The sequence below is a fragment of the Sinohyriopsis cumingii genome, chromosome 15 (genome assembly GCF_028554795.1).
Source record: "Sinohyriopsis cumingii isolate HCF-2022 chromosome 15, ASM2855479v2, whole genome shotgun sequence".
NCBI lineage: Eukaryota > Metazoa > Mollusca > Bivalvia > Unionida > Unionidae > Sinohyriopsis > Sinohyriopsis cumingii.
Window position 1 is genome coordinate 133,407,618 of NC_142975.1, and position 22,102 is coordinate 133,429,719.

A 22,102-nucleotide genomic window follows, 5' to 3' on the forward strand; every position below is an offset into this window, starting at 1 on the left:
ACGGGTTTCCTAAAAAAACAAATGGCAACTGACCTGTTTCCTAGCTAGCTAGAATAAACGATATGACCCTTGTTGATCGCATTGAATATTGTGAAAAACCATATGATTCATTCAAAAGCATTGTATTCCATTCCAGCTGTTGCATGTTGATTTTCTATATAAAATGATTATTGTGTGGAATCATTCATTCTTAATAGTATTGCTGGTCTTGTAAGAATTATGTGAGGGGATTGATTCATTTATTTACTATAATCATTCATCGTAATTGCAGTAATGTAACATTCATTCAAATTCATTTGTGTTAATAGCTATATGAAATTTCTTTGAATTCAGTGTTCGTACATCAGTACAAAAGAGTCATTGTTTAAAATACCTTTGGAATGTATTCAGATTAATTGGAACTATTGGAATTGATAGAACTTTATGATACTTTAAGTTATTTTTAATTCTTTCACTTTGTATTTCAGGAAAATAAATTAATATTTTAAATTATATAAAACTTGTTGGTTATAACTCTTTCTTGGTGCCAAGTTTAAAACCCTAAGTTGTAAAAGTACCCTTAAGTCTGGAAAGATCAGTTATCTCATGAAAATTTCAGCCTGTTTGATTGATCTCTCTGAACCTTGCTTCCAAACATAATGTTTCAACAGAACCTTTTGGCTGGCATGTTTAACTAACCTTCTTGAGTTTTTATCTCAAGGATTTAGCTTTGCAGAGATAAGATTTGAATCCAGTGGATTTAGTGGTTGCTGCCCAGATAATCATCAGATAAAGTTGACATCAACACAGCTTCCTCACAGGCATAATTTACCACTTTTGCTAGATTTGCCCATAAAAGATTTATCACTAAGAAGAGTTCAGTAATCCGCTTCTTAGCCTGATATAGTTGTCATGGATCATGTGACTGTTAGGGGAATGGGTTATCTTTTTTTTTTATTGGGAATCCATTCTTTCTTACCTTCAAGGGTGCTTTGAGTATTGGTAGAGATGTTCATCATTCTCTCCTGCTGATTGTGGAAGGAATTTGAGGGAGAAAACAAATTTTTTAGTAAAGTATGTTTCTCCCAGAATACTTAACTGATCACATTACTATAAAATCCTCACCTTCTCCCTTCCATGCAAGTCTCCTCATTGAACTATTTAAAACTAATGATACCTGGTGGCAGCAATGGAAGGTAATGGGAAAGAGTTACTGTTCTTCGTCTATATGATATAGACTTTTGGGAGGGCCTAATTTGGAAAGTAACAAGCTTATTTTTGTGATGTTAATGCAATCAAGTATGTATTATTAGAGAAACATAATTTATTAAACAATTTGATTTCCTTTAATGGCATAGTATTATGTCACAGATCTTCAACATGTTATGTGTGTGCAATTTCTTGATGTATTTAGCAAGTTTTAAAATTTATTTGGAACTCTGACATCGATATCTAAATGTAATAATGTCAAGTTTTCATTTCAATGTAGTTCAAGTTTTGCTTCTTATAATATTAACTATAAAATTTCAAGCCTCAAATTTGGAACTAATTTTGTGTATTTTATGGCTCTAATTGATTTGAGTGTATATTCTTACAGTAATAAGGTCCTATAATGTCTGTTTATTGTCATTAAATATGCCATAAAAAAATTATGTTTTCCATTTTTATAACAGAAAGTTAAATGTAGTCAGAATTTATTATTTTTTTGAGTTTACACTATTGGTCCTCAATTATGACTGTTAAGGAGATTCTGTATACTTATGTCATATCCATGCCAAAATTTATTTAAAAAATAACTGCTTTTATTTACTCAACTGTGAAACACTAACTTTTGACTATTATACAGATTCTGAATTTAATGAATGTATGAAAAAGTAGTATAATTTATTTTAAATTGTTGGAGCAAATTCCTGGTTATAAAAACAAAACGTCTTTCAAGTTTTAATATTTTCTATAGTACAAAGGTATGGTTTAAGTCTGTGCTAGTTATGACACATCATTAATGTCCCAAAATGCTTTTATGCATATTCACCAGTTTAGTTTTATCTGTTTATGCATTTTTCGTTTGAAAATATATATGTGCATTGAAAATTGTTCTCATTTCTTATTATTTTAGGTTGCCAAGGAGAGTGCTTTTCATTTCAATCCTGATGCAAAAATCACAGCTTATCATGACAGCATAATGAGGTGAACATAGAAATCCACCTAGGTTTTTTAAAAATTTATTTATTTATAAAAGAGTGGGCAGATAGGGACTATTTGGCACACATAGATTATTTTGCATTAAAATATAACAGTAGAGAAAAATACATTCCTATATATATACCATATTAAATAAACAGGTAAATACATGTAAGCTGTTGCACAAGCTAGGATTCAAGTTGGAAATATTGAGAAAGGGGTAGACATTGACAGTAAAAAGTAGGGGAGAGAGGGGGAGGGTAAGTTTATTGGTTGAATACTCATTTAATAATTGCATTGGAAATAATTGACATTAAAGAGCTTTTTCTCTGGCAAATACATTACCTGATCACATTACATTATGGATAGCTTTCTTTGCTACCTCTGAGTCCAGATCTTCCAGAAAGATGGAAAAACACCTTTTTGTCCACACACACAGGGAAGCAACTCTCTATCTGCTATGTTGCTATGGGTAGATCTGATTTAAAATGGTTTTTCACTTTTGCTGCCATGTGCTAGGATATACAGATAAATTCTACAAAAATGTAACTGAAATGTAATCAGCCACATTTCCTTTGTTCTTTTATATTGTGCATATAACATTTTTTTTTTTTAAAAAAAAATGTAAAATCGGGTGAATTTATTGATATTTTTGAAATTATTGTACTGTTCATTTTTGTTACTTTTGACTTAAACTTTCAACAGGCAACATACATTTTTATTTTCACCAGTGGAATTTTGTGTCTTAATGCATTTACTCTAATTATAACTCATTTATAATGTGGTCAACACGGTGTGATATCCTTGAAAATAGTTTAAAAAAACAGTTAAAGCTATGCATAAAAACAACGATAGCTATTTCTTCTCAGCATGAGGTACTGATCCTATGTCCCACTTCCGAATTTCTCACAAGTCTCTTGGGGAATGCTGGGATGCCCCTTCTACCCATCATGCAGATTCAGAAGATGATGGCAGATCATGCATTCCCTCTCTAATAAATATGGCTATATTGTTGAGATTATCAATGATGGAACAGGAAGAAACTTTTCAGGATCCCAGTGGGGATAAGCCTTTAGCTCTGATTTATGGGGTGTGACAATCCAAATTAAAGTGTCACCTTGCCAATGGGGCATTAGGGTGCAGAAATTGTACCTATCTCCACCCATTAAGCATAAATATACAATACCCCATACTCCATCTGTGCATGATAGTGTTCGTGGTGGATGTGAGGGGATATTATTTTACTCCTGATGCTGGGTTGACAGCCTGCCAGTTTGACGAAACAAATTACAACTTATATCTACCCAACCACTGTGGCATTTATCATCTGCTGTATGCCATTCTGACTGTTGACCAACCAGTTCATCTGTACGAATGTGCGTTTTATGACGGAAGTGGTCATAAGTCGTTTATCACGGACTGGCTGACTGTCCACATTTTCCATGGCTACTGTATCTTATGCTGAACATGCTACACAGTGAAGATAATTAGGACCAAATATTAAAATGCCACTTCATAGCAAACCAGCTTTATTTGTAGAGCCATCCAGCCATGCCAAAGTGGCCACAGTGAATTGGCATTATGCATGCTGACACTATGGTATCATAATTTAATTTCCATATGGAACGCTCTAGCTATGGACCCAAGGGGTACAAAAGGTGGATAATCCCCATCTAGACAAAGACAAAGGGAATGAAATGTTAATGCCTGTATCATCTGATCCAACAATGAAACAGATGGAATTTAGCTTTAAGGAAGCTATTTAATATATCCTGCCTCCATCCAAATGTCCGCCTCCACATACTATGACGGTAGGTGTTGACAAGGATTTTACCGCTTTTGGCATGACTTCCTCACTTTGTTATAAGGCAGGTCTTAAATGCCACCTCCAGGCTAGTGAGGAATGTTGTATTAACTTCCTCACTACTTAGCATCCTTACAGTTTTTTCTCCTCAAATAGATTACTGGAAGTGACCACACCTGAGATTAGATGAGCTATATTGTCAAGATCATAAATAGGGCTGTTCAGAACATGCCCTGATGGCCTCTTGCAACATGAACTTGCATTTTTTTCTCTCTAAAGTGGTGGCCTTGTGCAACCTTCCAGAGGATTTTAAAATAAACATTTACTTTGGCAAGGGAATTTCTTCACCTCTTTGATATGTTCAATGCAGTGACAGATTTGCTACCCATGGCTACCTTTACATACACCCATTACAAATGGCAACCTTTCGTGGGCCATCTGGATAAGATTATTATGATATTGACCCATATGAGAAGACTTCACCAAAGGCAAGACAGGAAGTGGCTTTCAGCAGGAATACCCCCACAAAAATACACAACCAGAAGTAATGATTTGTACTTATGCTTGTCTGTCACTTTGGGGAGCACACTTGCAGCAAGACTTTATGATGGTCAGTGGTAAGTGGATGCGCGAGAAATGGTTCTTAACATTAATGTCTTGGAAATGAAAGCCATCCTCAGTGCCTTCAACTATTGAGTTAGACATATGGTCCTCAAACTCAGATAATTCTTTGGTGGTCATGTAACATCTCAAACAGGAAGGGACAAAACCATGAGACCTTTGTGTCATTGTTTGGGACTACTTTCAGTGGTGTGCCCAATTCCAGATAAATATTCAAGTCTGCCACATACCAGGACAGCTCAAAGTTGTAGATGACTCATTGTCAAATAGAGGAATACTGCTTCACAAAGTGGTGCCTCCATCCTTTCACATTCAGTCGAGTGTATTTTCTTTTGCAGTGTATTCCTCCTTGAAAGGATGGAGAGATGTACAGTGATGACTGTTAGATGGATGTATGAACAACAAAGTTCATTTACAATCATCATCATATGTTTTGGAATTTTGGCAGTTGATTATAGTTAAAGTCACATGTACACGGTCTAAGTCACTTTTTTGCAGCTACATGTGTCATTTTGTAGAATTTCATTATACATACGTTTATTCACATTATTTGGCGCCTTGTCCATACAAATTTCATTGCAGATTATTGTATAAATACCTCAAAAAATGTCTTTATCTTTAGCTCACAGATCACTCATCAGCAGTGAGTACTTGAGATGGTCTCCATTTTCTCAGAAGGACCCCATTTTTCACAATAGCAAGTTCACACCTTTGCTACTTCAATTTTGTTAATAACCCTCGGAAACAAACAGGAGATCTCGGGACCTTTTTCCTGTTCAACGACAAGCGCTTGTCATTTGTCACCCAGATTAGAAATGAGAAAGTGAGTGATGAAAAGATACAGTGATACCTTTTGATTGATCAATACCAGGAGGAAAGGGACCTCATCAAAAGCCTGACCAATAATTGTGTTAGCCAAAAGAATAATTTCCTGATAAGCATTATTTGCAAGAGCTCAAAGAATGATTTTCTGATCAACATCATTCTTGAGCTCTTTTTGCCATAGCAGGATATCAGTCATTTATTTCATTTTCAGTAGGATCAAAGTTTTGATCCCAAACATGAATTTTCTCCATTTTAAAGGAATTTGCTTTTCTCCTTGTGAGCAAAATCAGTTTCTTTATGTTGTCCATTTTCTTTCTTTCTCATCTCCAATCTGGTTTTTAAAAAGCAGTCCATCCAGTCCCATTCTGCAGCGACCCTTGTAAAGTATTCATTTCATATGTTATATAACACATGATCATTGTAAAGAGTATTCTGATTGGCCAAAAGTTTCTACTCATCCAATGAATTTTCATGTAATGGAAATTTAAATTATGAAGCATGCTTGCAAAATGTTGTGTCTCGAGTTTTTGAGAGACAAGAGGACACCAAAAAGTTTGGATAAATATTTGAAAATTTGTGGAAACGGGAATGGCTTGAGCGGAAATTTGACGGAAATGTAGTTAGTCGGTTGATAACAAAAATGAATGCTAGATGATTGTCATTTTATGATCTTTGCAAAAAGATTTGAATTATGCTAATTGCAGTTTTTAGATATTGGAGTAACAGCAACATGGTGGTAGTAGCAATACTAATATTATTATTTGAGTGGCAGTCAGCACATCAAAGAGAAGCAGTGTACGGAGAAATTGACGCACAAATTAAGGCCAATACTTGGAGTTATTTTCAATCGGATAAAAACACCGTGTTGAGAAGAAAAGATTGAAGACTGAGCCAAAAACGTCAGTGGTGACAAAATGGAAACAAAAGACATTTTCATAAAGGCTGCAAAAAGAGCAAGGATGGCATATTAATATCAACAGACTGAATCCAGTGGGGGAAGAGACAAGTGAATTTAAGTGTTGGTTTTTTTATACAGCTGATGTATTTTGGGGTGGGGGATTAAAAGATTTTTTTCTGAAAAGAGGAAAAGTGTAATATAATATTTGCTGCAAAAATTGACAAATTATTGAGCCTGAATTACTGTGCGAACACTGACACGCACATGAAATAACATTTGCACTAATATATTTGGAGAAGAATTTGATGTGACAATGAATATTGTGAAATTCTTCATGTAAAATTGAAACTTTTGATAAGTTGGTTAAATTTTCAAATGTTTATTTTTTTTATGATTGTTAAATGCATTTTTGGCTGGATCAAGGGGCTCTGCCCCTCGAGACCCCATTGGGGAGGCCGAGCCCCCTCATATTTATTCAGTTTTATTTATTGAGGACCAAAATCATGTCTGTGATATAAACAAGACTTGTCACTGACAAGTGGATTAACCATGACCTTAACTTCAGCTAATTCATGTCTTAGTGATAAATTAACACCTTCGATGGACGAAGAAAACACAGCTGTTATAGTCACTGGTCCTGAAACTAAGTCTGATGAGAAATTAACAGTATGGAATGGAATTTGAATAAAGCCGCACTCTACTCCCAGAACATGAATGCTTTTAGAAGGAGAAGACTTTACTGACAAAGGCAAAGTATCTGATAATAAAAGACTCGGAGAAACTCCTGTGTCCCTTACTATTTTAATATTAATAGGATTGCCTGAATCACCAATAACTGATGTACAATCTTTCAACATGAATGGTTCATAATTCTCTATAATAAAATCAGACCCAGCAAATATGTCGTTTCCAATACATGACCTTGACCTCTGAGAAACAAAAACATTTGGAACAGCTCTGTCTTTATTCTTTGCTTATAAAGCAGTCTGAAATAACTTGACCTGTTTTCTTGGAATAAGTGTACATAGGAAGAGATAAGTATTTCTTATCAGTCTTACCAGAAGTTGATTCCTATAAGTTGTGTCAAATTGAAATTTTTAAGTACATGCTTGAGACTGAGTCATTTTCTTACTTAGAACCTGCTGACAGGAAAACTTATTGACAAATGAAACTTTATGAATCGAGGAGTAATTGTGAGCCATACAAGCAGAATTTTCCACTGTCTACATGTTGTTCATCAGTATAAGTTTTGACATCACCGTGGATGCAGTTCTTGAACTCTTCGACTAACATGAGTTGTCTAAGTTTATCATAATCTTTATTGATAATTTTAGATGCACACCACCTATCATAAAGTTGTTCTTTTTCAATTCTGAAACCTCTCTCGGTATGCCTCAGGTACCAACTCTTAACCGTTCAAGATACGTTCCTTGACCGAATCATCAGCATTGCTTCTACTGACAGTGAAGTATAAACTTCATGTGCTTTGCCAATTTGTACACTTTGTAGTAACGAGGTCCAATGCTCTCTTGGCCATTTCAGATTTTCAGCTACTTTTTTTAAAAAATGCAGATGTTTATATACATCTTTTTCTTAAAAGGAGGTAATAACACAATAATTTTGGCAACATCAAAAACTGATTTTTCATGAGTGGAGAACTTTCTACTTGCAAGTTTTAATTTCCATTACATTTCCATCTCTTCTCTCCCCCCCTCTCTCTCTCTCTCTCTGCATTTGCAATTTGATTTGCTGTCTCTTCTCTTTGTACTTATAACTGCATTTGCATTTGCTTCTCTTCCCTCCATCCCTGTTCCTTCCTAATTTGAAAATGTTTCTTTTCCTTCTTTCTGAATTTGAATTTATCTTTCTTTCTTCTTTTTAAATTTGCATTTGAATTTATCTTTCTTTTTTTTTTTTTTTGAATTTTTCTCTTGCTCTTGTTTCTACATTTACATTTTTGTTTCCATTTCTTTTTTCTTCTTTTTGAAGGTCATGTTTTCTTAATTTTATTTCTGTCTTGTATTTCATATTCACTTCTTTTAATTTCGTGTCAGAGCTAGATAAAGACTAATTGATCCCAAAGCACTTGCAACAAAAAATATCCTTTTCCACCAAATACTTGACCAGAATATTTATATTTTCATTTTTTAACAAAGACTATTTTATGTCTGAAAGAGAATAGTGGTTGGCAAGCTTCAGTACCTCATCAATTTCACTCCAGCCCTACCTGGGTTGGATTGGAAACAAAATTGTGTGGAATCAAAATACCAAGAACAAATAAATGACAAATACAGAATAATTTAAATTTTCAAAATCAATATCAGTATCAAATTTTCTATAGTATTTCTTGGGGCCCCGAGTGGCCGAGTGGTCTAAAGCACTCACCGTTCCGGATCGCTGCCATCTCACCTCTGTCTGCATGGGTTCAATTCCAAGGCTCAGCTAGCGTGGGTACGTGGGAAAGCCTGCCAGTAGCTTCACGTGGGTCGGTGGTTCTTCCCTGGGTTTTCCAGGGTTCTTCCGCCACCTATTATACTGGCCGCCATGTCTAGCCTATCTTATGCTGAAAAATGGCGTTAAACCCTAGAACAAAAAAAAATCTAGTATTTCTTATAAAATGTAACTAATGTAAATATAAAGTTATATAATGAATTTATATATAATATAATTTGCTGTATTTAAATTATCCTGAAAAGTTATATTCCAGTCCAAAAGAATCGAATGTTCTGAATGAATTTCAAATCAGTCACATGACTAACCAAATCTCACAACCCAAAATGTCCAATAGTCAAAATGATAGCAATAAATCAATTTCCAATTTCTAATGTTGTACACAAAATTCAAAAATGAAGATCATGGAATGTTTGTAAAAAAATGTAATGCACACTTAATTCAAAATCTTTATTCTGAGAACAAAAATCAGAAATCTACTGCAGTAACCTTGAGAAAGATTCATCAAGCATAGAACACATGTTGTTGATGTTATTGTTGGTATGAAGTGAATGCTGTAATGTTTGAGGTCATCTGACTAGAAATGCGAATGGCGATTTTCATGTTTTGTTTGACAGTAGATTAATAATAGAATGAATGTTATACTCCTTGAAATAAATCATCTTGCTATCAATTTCATGCCTGACGTAAGGTTATGTTTATTTATAAAATACTGTTGCTAGAATTAACTAAACAGACTTCCATTGTGTTTGCTAGTCTTATTTCAAGTTGTCAATCTGTTTAACATAAACAAGCTTTAAAAAATCATTGTAACATAATTATTGAAAATAATATCTGTATAAATTGATGAATACTGACTGTGAAAAAATTTGATGTAGCCTGCCCACTGATATACCCTATATATATATAGGCACACAGAGATGAAGAGAAGCTATGATTAACATACTGGCTGGAAATATTTTGAGTCCAAAATATTTTGTTGAGTCTTAATTTCAGTTCTGTTCATGTGCAGCTAAACACATTCCACTCCTGATGGATACTGTCAAATTAAACTTGACATTTATGATCTGTTGTTGTTGTTGGGTTTAACGCCATTTTTTCAGCACACGATAGGCTCTACATGGTGACCAGTATTAATGGTGTAGGAAGAACCCGGGAAAACCCCAGAAAGAACCACCGACCCATGAGAAGCTACTGGCATATTTATGATCTGATTTCCAAGAATGTTTCTTGTTCTAAGCATTTTAACTTTATGACCACAGGTTCAGATTTTATAGTTCTTGATTTTTCCCAAAGCAAGTTTATTGTGAATTTTTTCAGTTCATGTCTTTCTCAGACATTACTTTTTCATGGCATGTTTTGGATTCTACATGTTGGTATAATTCTCTGTGTAACATGACATCAGCACTTTCTTCATTCTTTGTCCTCTCATGGTCACACAAGCTTAATTTAACAGTAACAATAGTCATTTGGGCTACATTGACCTAATGGTCAAAAGTAAGTGACTGATTTTATTTCAGTTTTCTCAAGCAGCATGTCTGATTATTTGGACAATGTTCATTGGCAGCATTTGCTTATCATAATTTATTTCTCTTCTTCAGCACAGATTATGGTCTGGAGTTTTTCAAGAAATTTGATATTGTGATGAATGCTTTAGATAACAGAGGTAAGTTGTCTTTTAAGCCATCAGTTTGCCTGACTTTTATAGGGTATACTTCTACAGACACCTGGCATCACAGACTCTTTTCTATATTCAAGATTAGTGGAAGGTGAGACATAGTAGTCACTTTCTGCTTGTGTTTGCATCCGTCAACAGATACATTTTTGGTTAAAGATTTTCATTTGGAAATGTTTTCTAAACTCCATGATAGAGTCTATTCATACCTGGCATGGATTGGTATCAAGCTAGGACAGTTCATTCTTAATGATTAGATGCCTCTTTAACCTTTAGATTGTTGTCATTCATACAAATTTGTGTAAAGGTTTTGTAGGGGAGGAAAGTGGCTGATCATAAAACACCTGAGAGATTAGACCTAATTATCTAGGACTTTGAAAAACCTGGACTTACTTACATTATGTGTGTACCTGGAGACTCAACAACACAATATTTATTTACTGGTTTTGGCCAAAATATCAGTAAAGTGTGAGCTTTACTATGTTTTAATTTTTATACTGGAATATGCATATATAATTAGTGAATATCAATTGTGCTTCAGGGAATTTTTTAAAATATCATATAGCCTCTTTCGGAAACCTCATTATCTGCCCTTTCTTTCCGAGCTCTTTAGTAAATGGAGGTTGTGCTAGAAGCATTTCTGGTAGATACTGCTGCTAGTCAACATTCACTGTTTGCAAATTAGAACAAAGTGAATGAAATTATATTTCTTGCCATGGGCAAACTTCCCAATTATATGCCCCAAATAAATACGCAATAAAGTAATTAATGGATAATTGTTAGGCACAATGATATAATCATATTTCAAAGGGTATGTGTATAACCTGTGCAGATAATTGCAATTTAGTTAATTTTTTAACAGAGAAGAAGATAATTGGGGAAAAATAAAATATATAAAAACAAAAAACGAATTACAATTAAACTGAATGTTGAAAGTAGTATTTTATTTAAGTAAATTATGAACCTTCATTTATGATTATGTTCTGTGTTATGCAAATCGCTTAGAATATTCATCTGATGATGAAATACTTCTGTTAACCTTCTTTAAATAAATAATTTACAAATAAAATAAATAATTTACACTGCATACTTTGTTTCAGTTGTGTTCAAGCTTTATACTATCAACAGATTTGACAAAGAACATTACTTAATGCGATAGTTTCCATTTGCATACGACGATTGCATGCTTTCTCAAAAGGGTATGTTTCATACAACTGTTATCGTCAGTTTTGAAAATTAATTCTATTGGCTGCTGTGCAGTTTAAACAGATAATTATACATCTGATGATTAAAAACTTCTTTTAATTTTTCTATTATACCCTGATCACGCTTCACTTTAGCTGGACAGTTTATCAAATTTATTTTACGAACGGTGAGCTGTATAGTGTTTTGTTTGTGGGCACATATGCTATGTTAAGCTATCAGCCTTGGAAGTGCCCCCTTCCCCCCAGTCATCTGAAAATTTTAAAGGCTTTAATGAGTTTCTGTATCCCCCATAGTGTAGGTGTTTGATTTTCTGTAACAAATCAAAAAGAATTTGGATGAAACAAGGTATTTATTATTCTTGTTATGGGGTTGCTCTTTGCTATTTGCATTTAATTATTTTATTGTAGGTCCTACACAAAGGTCCCTGGAACTGGTCCCTTTGTTTTCCTTTCTGGTATATTTCTTTAAGACATATACTTCCTTAATTGTTATTGATCTTGACCAAGGATCAATTTAATGTATTGTGTTTGTTATATATTTATGCTATATTGTATTAATCATGCTATATCTTGTTTGTGTTAGGAATGACCATTTTATATATGTTAATTTGCATTACATTTTTTATCAGCTTTGTTTTGTTATATACAGAAAAGAAAAAAGGTGTAATGTATAATAGTTTTATAAAATTATGTGGAGAGAGAGAGAGAGAGAGAGAGATTTTCCTAATTACATTGCTGTATGCATATGTATTTCTCTAGTCGTTTCCACCATAGTAATTTTATATTGTGAGAAGGGCTAGACATCACACATGCTCCATGATTAACATAAGTAAATACAAAACACTTGGCAAAGATGGCTTTGTTAGTGACAACAGCAGTTATCTTCTTGTCCAGCAGTATAATTACTTACCGGATGTAGTAAATACCTAATATGAGAGGGAGATATCTAGGTCTATAGTCTTGTCTTTCTGTATTAAAATGCATGGATAGTGTGATGTATTCTTTTACGAGGATTTAAATTTTTACAGGAAAGTTTGCTACCTCTAATTAGAAGCATACCTATATGTATTTATTTATGCGTTATGTAGATTATTCATTCAGAGGGAGCATGACTACAGTTCAGTCTTAAATCATAAAGAAATGCAGGGAATAAAGTAAGTGCAGTTTTGTCAGACAGGTATTTTTTGACAGCAGTTTCACTTGAATGAAGGACCAGTGTAAATAAGTATTAAATCTAATTTTCATACACCTTTTCATTATTGATTTCTCCATATTTGGTATTACTCTCTATCCTTTCTGATATCACAACACATATTGATTTAAGGCTGTCAGTGGAAAATACAGCCTACTGATACTGAACACAAACGTTTATGAAATTTAGACTGTTTTAGAATTCTTATTTTCCTTCGAATATGTTCCTCAACCACATTAACGTTAGGAATATAAGGCCTAATACCCTCCCAAATCCAACTTTCCCAAAAGCTGAAAATTTGTCTTTCTGGTCTTTATTACAGTGTGACCTCGCTATAACACGTTCTTGGGAACCATAGAACCCGACTGTGTTACAGACAGAACAATGTTATGAGCAACCAGGTCAGTTAGCTGAAGAAAATAATGCATGTACCCCCCACAATGTTTGTGTGTGTGTGGTGGAGGGTAGGTAATAAATGTGGGCAGTAAAATTCTTGCTTCATTGGCACAGTTACCATCTTAAATCGATGCATATTACCTGGGAAATACACCTCTAGTGGGGGCCCCTGAGTGGTCGAGTGGTCTAAAGCGCTCTCCGTTACGGATCACTGCCATCTCACCTCTGTCTACGTGGGTTCAAGTCTCGAATTTGGCTAATGTGGGTATGTGAGAAAGCTGCCAGTAGCTTCTTGTGGGTCATTGGTTCTTTCCAGGGTTTTCCTGGGTTCTTTCTCCACCATTAATACTGGCCGCCATGTATGGCCTATCGTGTGCTGAAAAATGGCATTAAACCCTACAACAACAACAACATCTTTCCCTATTCTTAGCAGTTTTTCGCAGTAATGTAGACCTTAATGGCCTTAAAATTCTTGCATTTAACACGTTTTGTCATCATTTTTATTCTGAAATGACAAAGAAAAGAAAAGAATATGCAGGCCGACAAGGTCAAGACCTCAGTTTATCTCAGTGAAGAGAAAGTCGCCTTTCCTTCTGTCTTCTGCAGTGTAGGAAAAATTGCCAAGCAGTTATCTGCCAAGATCAGTGACCCACACAGTTGTAAAGTCCTTTTTCTGAGAGACAGTTACCAATATGTCCTGTGTTTCACTGGTATAAGACCCATTTTGATGCCTTTTATTAAGAACTCCGGGTGCTGGACAACAACAGTGCTGCAGTCAACCTGGCTTTGCCACTTTTTTTTATAAGGTGGGTTAAAGCATTTTTCATGGTATTTTGAAGCTGGTTCACAATGGTAATCATGTCATTATTGGATTTGGCATCTCTGTCAACCCTCAGGCTTCAAGTTTTTACAAAAAGTTTGACAATACCAATGAGCATGCATGGGAGTCGGCAGCTAGGATAGCTAAGGAGATTAACAGAGTGACCCACGATTCAGTCCTGAATTCCTTGAATGGTGCTGCTAACCTTGTCCATTTGAGGCAGGGTGCATTCTTAAGATGTCCGAGTGACCAAAGGCAGTTGCCGTTACAGATCACTGACATCTCACCTTTGTCAGTGCGAGTTCAAGTTTCAGTTCGGCCAATGTGTGCAAGTGAGAAAGCTTGATAGTAGTTTCCCTTGGATTATGGGTTGGTGGTTCTTTCCAGGTTTTTCCTCCCCCAAGTATCACCCAACGTATAGCATATCATGTGTAAAAAATGGTATTAAACTTCAGGGACTGGTCTAGAGTCAATAACATTGTCACTTTGAGTGCCTCTATGAAACGAGTAACTGACTTTTTTCTCAGGCTGTTTGAGTAGAAAAACTTTCTCAGGTTACTATTAAGGGCTACTGTTCCATGATATATGACAATTTCCAACATCATGACAAGGGATCTTGCTTATGACAAAACCTTGTTGGCCATTTTTAATCTGCATAGGCCTAAATCAATCACAATATTTTCCAAGTGCAATCTTTGCAGGGTACTGACTTGGCTGAATTCTTTGATAAAGAACCAGTTTCCTGATGGCACGAACTAGTCAGTGAGCTACATGACCTCTCAGTGACCCAGCCTATTTTCAGTTTCATTCAGATTGCTTGGCAGTCCTTACAACACAGCCAGTTTTGTCACCAAGAATCAGTTGCTGCCAATAGGCAATCAGAAAGTCATCATGTCTCCTTTCTCTTTTATTGACACATCCCGAGTTGCATTCATACAGGATCTGGTCCATGCTTTCAAGCATTATCTGAAGCAGACCGAGTCACTTTGTGGTGCTTCAAAGTGTCTCTTCCATTTAAACCTGAAAAAAGACTATAACCCATCAAGCCCTCTCATTGTGGCTGAAGTGAGTACTATGCACAGCATACTTTGACATCTGACCAGAAGAGTTGCCTCATGAAAATCTCTGCTTATGAGATCTGAGCAATCTCTGCCAGCCTTGCTTTTGACTGCAATGTTTCTGTCTGATGAGACATTGTAGAGGCATGCACTATTGACTGTTGAGTTTCTTCCTATAAAATTTAGCTCCACAGTGACACACTTTGGATCTGGTAGACCCATTCTCATTCGCCCATTAGTTGGCTTCCAGATCAAGTTGACATCAGCACAATCTTGGGACAGGCACCCTCTGCAGCTTTCGTTGAAAAAATCTGTTTGGTAAGAAGATTTCATTAATTTCTTCTTTCAAGACAAAAACTATGTCACCTCCAGTTGTGCTGCGAACAAAAGGGGAGTGGGTTATCCTTCATATGGGGATTCCAACCTTCTTCCTTCAGAGGTTTTACCTGAGGTATAGGTAGGAGGCTCATCATTACGCAGTACGTTCATTTATCAAAGAGCATTGTTGACTGCTGGGAATTGATGAAAATGGGCAAAAGCTTTCTGAGTTGCATGTGCCTCTTCTTTCATTGCTTCTTTAAAGTTCTTGTTCAAAGCACCAATGAAATCCTTGAAAATGGGTACCCCTTTAAAAATAACAAAAGCACAGTATATGCCCAGCTGTTTATTTAGCCAGGCATGGCCTCTTTCCTGTACAGGTACAGATACCTAGTTTTTAAATCCAGTCTTTAAGGGCATGCAGTTAAGTTTTTTTAACTATTTTACAAGTTTGTGTTTTTTTATTTAAAGAAATTGTCACCATGAAGGTGTAATCTGTTTTAGGGGCCAGAAATCATGTGAACAGAATGTGTCTTGCAGCAGATATCCCATTGATTGAGAGTGGCACAGCTGGTTACTTGGGCCAGGTTTCAGTCATAAAGAAGGTATGAATATTTTTGGGATTGTAGTATATTCTATATCCATCATAAATGTATTACCTTAGTTCATTTGTGTTTGCAGTTAGGTTCATTTTCTGATACTGTTTGTAGAGTATTCATGTTCCATGAACTTGTATTTTTTTTGTGTCATCAATTTACACTCGGTCTGTTAACTAAGAAATTTTGTCATTATCACACAACCAATTTTAGCTGTTAGAGCTGACACATGGGGGCAGTTGTTGCATGAAATGATCTGAACTTTCATTTAGCTTTACTGGTCAAAGACAGCCACATAAGTATCCACTATCAGGTCTCCCTTGGAAATATTTTTCTTTGCACCATGAAATTCGCCAAATTTAAAAATTTGGAGCCACTTTTCAGCCAAAGGAGCCATTTTACGTCATGATGCAGGGAGTTAAATATGTGCATAATATTATATTGCCCCTAATTTTTATATATATAAACATGACAATAAAATAATTTACATGTTTTTATTGCATTTCAAAGCACAAGAATAATTATTAATAAATATAACAATACCATTATATGCACATGAAATTCAATGTTTGGCATATGAAAAAGAAGAATGATTAAGAATGTTTTATTATAACTGATAAGACAAAATACTGCTTAGTCTTTATGAACAATGTTGCTGACACTTCATCAATATCTGCTCATTTTTTCCAAGACCATTTCTTAAATGCCTTCCTGAAATAAAACATTCTCAATATGGCCCATCAATAGAAATTCTCATTAAATTTTTCAGAGTAGATATACCTCTAGAATTTTGTAAGTTTGTTTTAATCAGATTCTGGCGACTGAACTCTGTCTCGCAGTCTGCAGTGGAAATAGGGGCAACAAGTAACCTGGTAGCTGCCTCAGATGTAGCTGGACCAAAAATATTTGTTTTTCAGAGCTAGATTAGCCATATTCTTTGTGCTTGATACAGACTTGTTTTATAAAGTAAATTTTAAATTCTTCCATGATATAAGTGACTTGGGTCCTTTTCAGTCGATGACTAGCATCTATGTAGTGGCATCCTATGTTACTTATTTAAGTTCAGACCACAAAAATGTGTTATCTAAGTAAATAATTCTTACAACACTAAGCATTCCCAAGTGTGTCTCATACTCACAGTTTGCAATAAACATAAATTAACAACATGTGCAAATGACACGGAATCTTTCTTTGTTGGCCATAAAGGTGAGCTTAAAAATCTTTACATTGCCCAGGGGCAGTACCACCTTTGTTATTTCTCATGACACCTTTGTGGGCTATATGATACAGCTTGGTGGGCTGCATGTGGCCCATGGGCCACGTGTTTGTGACCCCTGCTTTAAGTTGTACTCTCCTGCTAATTACTGTTCAGTTCATTTATCACAGTGACTTTTGAATATGATACAAAGGCTGTAGTATTTTGACAAATGAAAAGTTTCCCACATGACTGTCTTATTTCTTCCTTCAAATACCTTCCCCAATCACATTACTTTAGGAATATCAGCCTGCTACCTTGCGATTCCAGCCATACTAAAAGACAAAAATAGTCTTTTCTTGTCTATTTCAATAGACAAAGGGCAATAACTTTTGCCTATTACTTCTCCTTGACACTGCCAGGTATCACTGGTTTTTAGCTTCGCAGCTGTACTGGATAACATCATACAGTTTATCCTTCAACAATCAAAGCCATTTTTGTCTTACAATTGACTCTTCCAACATTCTTTTGGATTTATTGTATGGATTAATTACTCTGCATCAGGTTGTATACATTATTATTTTGCAATTTTTGCCAGTTTTAGTGATTTTGTCACTTTAGGGACTTTGTCCTTTTAAGACTATGTCACATGCTATTGTTGACCACTGCAAGGTTATTCTGAGTTTGCACAACTTCGACCTTTTTTTGCTTGTTCTGTTTGTAACATAGTTGGTTTTAGCAGTTATTTACATGCTGCATTGCTAATTTATACTTGTTTTTGTGTTCTGTTTCTGTAGAAAGGTCAATTTTAACACATGAATGCGCAAGAGTTCACAGTATAGTCTGTAAGTTTCTAATGTGACAGTGACCAGTGAATTTTTTTATTATTCCATTCACAACGGGGAATATATATTGTAACCTCATGGGTCTGGAAAATTATTCAGGGATTTTAGCTTTCTTTTTCAGACCTTGAAGCTACAAGGGTTCGTCTGACTTTAGCAATAGAGATAAAACAACAATAAAGAAAGATTAAAAATCCAGGACAGATTTATTCAAACATTTCTCATCTGTAAAACAGTTTACAGATTCAGCTTTTACTTACAGAATTATACCAGTAGATACAACTGTAATGGATATATTTTGATTAGCTAAAACCAATCAAATTCAATAAAAACTAAGCATGGTTGTTAAACATATATAATGTGGGCAATAAGGTTTTAATTTCGGAATCCAAATTTGGGTTCCGAAATTTGTGTGTAGAAAATTCGTCTGTTTTGGGGAACTTGTAGTTTAAAGTCTAAGTTCCAAATTGTTCTTCAAAATTTCATACATTAAATTTTCCTTCTCCAAAAATTACTTCTCTCACTTTTCTTGACTTAATCTTTGTTCTAGATCTTAACCAGCCCCTTTTCCTCTAACCATCTGCTGCCTTATCTTTCTACCCCTATCTGACACCGACTTGGGACAATGACGCTGTTTATATACAACTTTGGCACGTGTAAGCATTCTGGTAAACAAAGCATGGATTGTTGGGTATTGCAATCGATCGGCCAATCCAAATCGACCATGCTGACGGAACATGACCGCACGACAGTAATACACACAACTCGGTGTTTTAATTCTTCTAATTTAACCTAGTATTATACAATATGATCAGTCATGACAAACCTACCCGAATATATTAATCTCATATTCGAATGTTTGTGCAGGTAATTTAATTTTAAAATCTTGTATTGTTGTACAAAATACGTGAACGGGTAACGAGCATTGTTATGTACAAGGGGACATCTCAGAATTGCCACACTCTACTACAAGAACGTGTTGTGGCTAAAATCAGCTGATTCAAAGATACATGAAGTAGCAGCATAGCATTACATGCTGCATTGCTAATTTATACTTGTTTCTGTGTTCTGTTTCTGTAGAAAGGTCAGTTTTAACACATGAATGCACAAGAGTTCAAAGTATAGTCTGTAAGTTTCTAATGTGACAGTGACCAGTGAATTTTTTTATTATTCCGTTCACAACGGGGAATATATATATATATAATTATTTTTAGTGAGTTAGTAACAAGATGATAACTAATTTATGCTTTCTTTTCTTGTGTCGATTCATCAGAATGTCATCTAAATGCTATAATGCAACTTCAGAGCATGAAAGTCTACCATGACTCTTGTTTTGTGTATATTATGTGTACTACGACAAGCAGCGTGTGTAATTTGTGGTCAGAGAAAGTCTTGTATTAGCTAGTTAGTCACATAGTGATTTGCTAATCTGTGCTTTGTTTTTTGTAGGCAAAAGTCTACATGGCATTGAATGGAAGGAAAGGTGGGATAAGTCAAGGAAGACAACCTATTGTTTGTTGTTGGCAATACCAACTCATTGGGGAATGTTCCCCAATTTTTATCAGCCTAGTGGACGTTAAATCCCTCCACATGTCCGAAGATGATCATCGGGCCTATCATTCCAGATGCATGGGGTGTGTATCAGATCTGTTGGATCCAGTGCATAATAATAAAACCACAATGTCGCCAACTGTTCAGCTGTCACCGGCTGTCTAGCTGTTCCAACATGGGGACCTTTTTGTTGAGTCACTCCAGCCGATGATGATTTACAGTAATCTTGGTGACAGATCCATCCATCTAAACATGCCGTCAGCAAGATGCCCTAACTATGATGGAGATTTCAGTGAGAAATCTGTCTATACTGCCAGCTTCCAGGCTGACCGTTCACCAACAACATTATCCCTCTGAGCTTCTCTATCCCTCAACTGGCCAACTTTTTTCTTCTTCTGGTTCTTTGAGGAGGAACATTTGGCCCAATTTCTATGAAAAGCTACCGCTCCATGATATTGGACACATTTTACACATTCCAGCATCATGGCAGACATGTTTTTGGGCATATAGAGACCTATTGATCTTTAGTCCATTTTTTTTTATCTCAATCAACCAAAATCCCTCTGTTTCCAGATGTAACGAATCCTTGGTTTGAACATGGCTTGATTTGTTTCAATTTGAATCTCTAACCCACGCTTCGCAAAAGCATACAGGATCATGATAGCTTTAGCTTCTGTTGACTGGGACTCTCTGCAGTTCAAATTGGAGGGTTCTCTGGTTCTCTGGACATGACTGGGGGCCCCCAAGTGGCTGTGTGGTCTAAAGCGCTTTCCGTTATGGATCACTGCCATCTCACCTCTGCGCCGGTTCGAGTCTCAGATTCAGCCAATGTGGGTATGTGAGAAAGCTTGTCAGTAGCTTCTCGTGGGTTGTGGTTCTTTCCAGGGTTTTCCCGGGTTCTTCCTCCACCATTAATACTGGCTGCCATGTATAGCCTATCGTGTGCTGAAAAATGGTGTTAAACCCCACAACAACAACAACAACTGGACGTGACCTGGCTCTGTAGCCTAAATCACTTACTGTCCATTGCTTACCAGAGAGTCATCACTCACTCTCTTCCATAAGCAGGTTGAGAACAGCAACCATGCAAGATCCTGTTTATGCTCTCAAGCACTGCTTGAAATGTACAGAGACAAGTCATGGCACAAGCAAACACCTCTTTTTTCCTGTGAGAGCTATGACACAGGATATCACCATTTAAGCCTTTGCTTCATGGTTAAAGTGGATTGTATGTTCAGTGTACTTTGATGTCTCACCAGCTCAGAGTCACCTCACGAAGATTATGGCTCATAAGCTTCGAGCAATCTCTGTGATAACTGCATTCAAACATAATGTCTCGATCAGAGATATAATAGAAGCTGTTGGCTGGCATGCAGAGTTAACATTGTCGAGTTTATATCTCAAATATTCAGGGTTGCAGCAGAAAACCTTACATCTTGTTGGTCCAGTGGTGCAGTACAGATGGCCACCAGACCTAATTAGATCAATCAACACAGTCTGTTTTCTTCACTGGATTCATTGGTGAAATTGTGTGGTAAGAGGATTTAACTATTCATCTTCTTCACCATATGTTTGGGTCACAGGTCAAGTGACCCCATGCTATGTTGCTTATGTAATTAAGAGAATGGGTTATTGTTCACATGTGTAATCCAGCTTCCTCCTGTTACATATTCTCCTAAGGTAATATGATTGGGGAACATATCTGAAGGAGAAAACAAATTTTAATTTGTGTTTCTCTGAGAATACTTACTTAATCACATTACTTCAAAACCCACTGCGCACCACGATCATCCTTGTTAGTATCTCATTCAGCTAAAAACTAGTGACATATGGCAGTGCTAATTGGAGGTAACGGGCAAGAATTATTTGCACATTTTCTATTGAAATTAACAGGAAAAAAGATGATTTTCATATTTTAGTTTGTGTTTGAGTTGGACTTTTAGTGTCACTTAGTTGTTTTTCAGTCACATCGATACGATGTGTGCATTGTGGCAGTTGATAGCAATGTCTTGCACTGGGGCATCATGCCGCAAACATTATACTGACACCAGGCTGACCAGTCCTAGCACTAACCTCTTTATGCTGAGTGCCAGGCAAGGCAGCTGATAGTACCATTTTTATAAGTCTTTGGTGTGAGTTTGCTTGGGGTTTGAACCCATGACCTCCTGCATCCATGATGGATGCTGTAACCACTTAGACACTGGAGTGGTTCATCTTGTAGTAAGGCTGGATTTGTGAGGTAGCAGGCTAATATCTCTTGTTTAATGTGATTGTGTAAGTATTCACATAGAAACATAATTGACTTAAAAATTTGCTTTTTATCAATAAATTAGAAAATGTTTTTTTAAAAAGATGTTATTGGCATGTATCAGATTGAATACTCACAATATTGTCAAACATTAATTATCAGTACTTTATTAAGATCTTAATAAAAGAAAAATATTATTTCAGGTGTGATATTTTCTTTTAAGAAAACGGTAATTGTTGTTGGCAAC

General features: G+C 35.7%; 1 protein-coding gene across 1 annotated transcript in view; it reads left to right on the plus strand.

Annotated features, from left to right (window-relative positions):
* Window positions 1–22,102, plus strand: part of LOC149782809 (SUMO-activating enzyme subunit 2-like) — a 104,052-nt gene that overhangs the window by 8,484 nt on the left and 73,466 nt on the right. Inside the window, exons 3-5 of the mRNA XM_089934325.1 lie at window positions 2,096–2,166; window positions 10,361–10,425; window positions 15,928–16,028. Of these exons, the coding sequence (XP_089790451.1) occupies window positions 2,096–2,166; window positions 10,361–10,425; window positions 15,928–16,028 (237 nt within the window). The remainder of the gene's footprint in view (window positions 1–2,095; window positions 2,167–10,360; window positions 10,426–15,927; window positions 16,029–22,102) is intronic.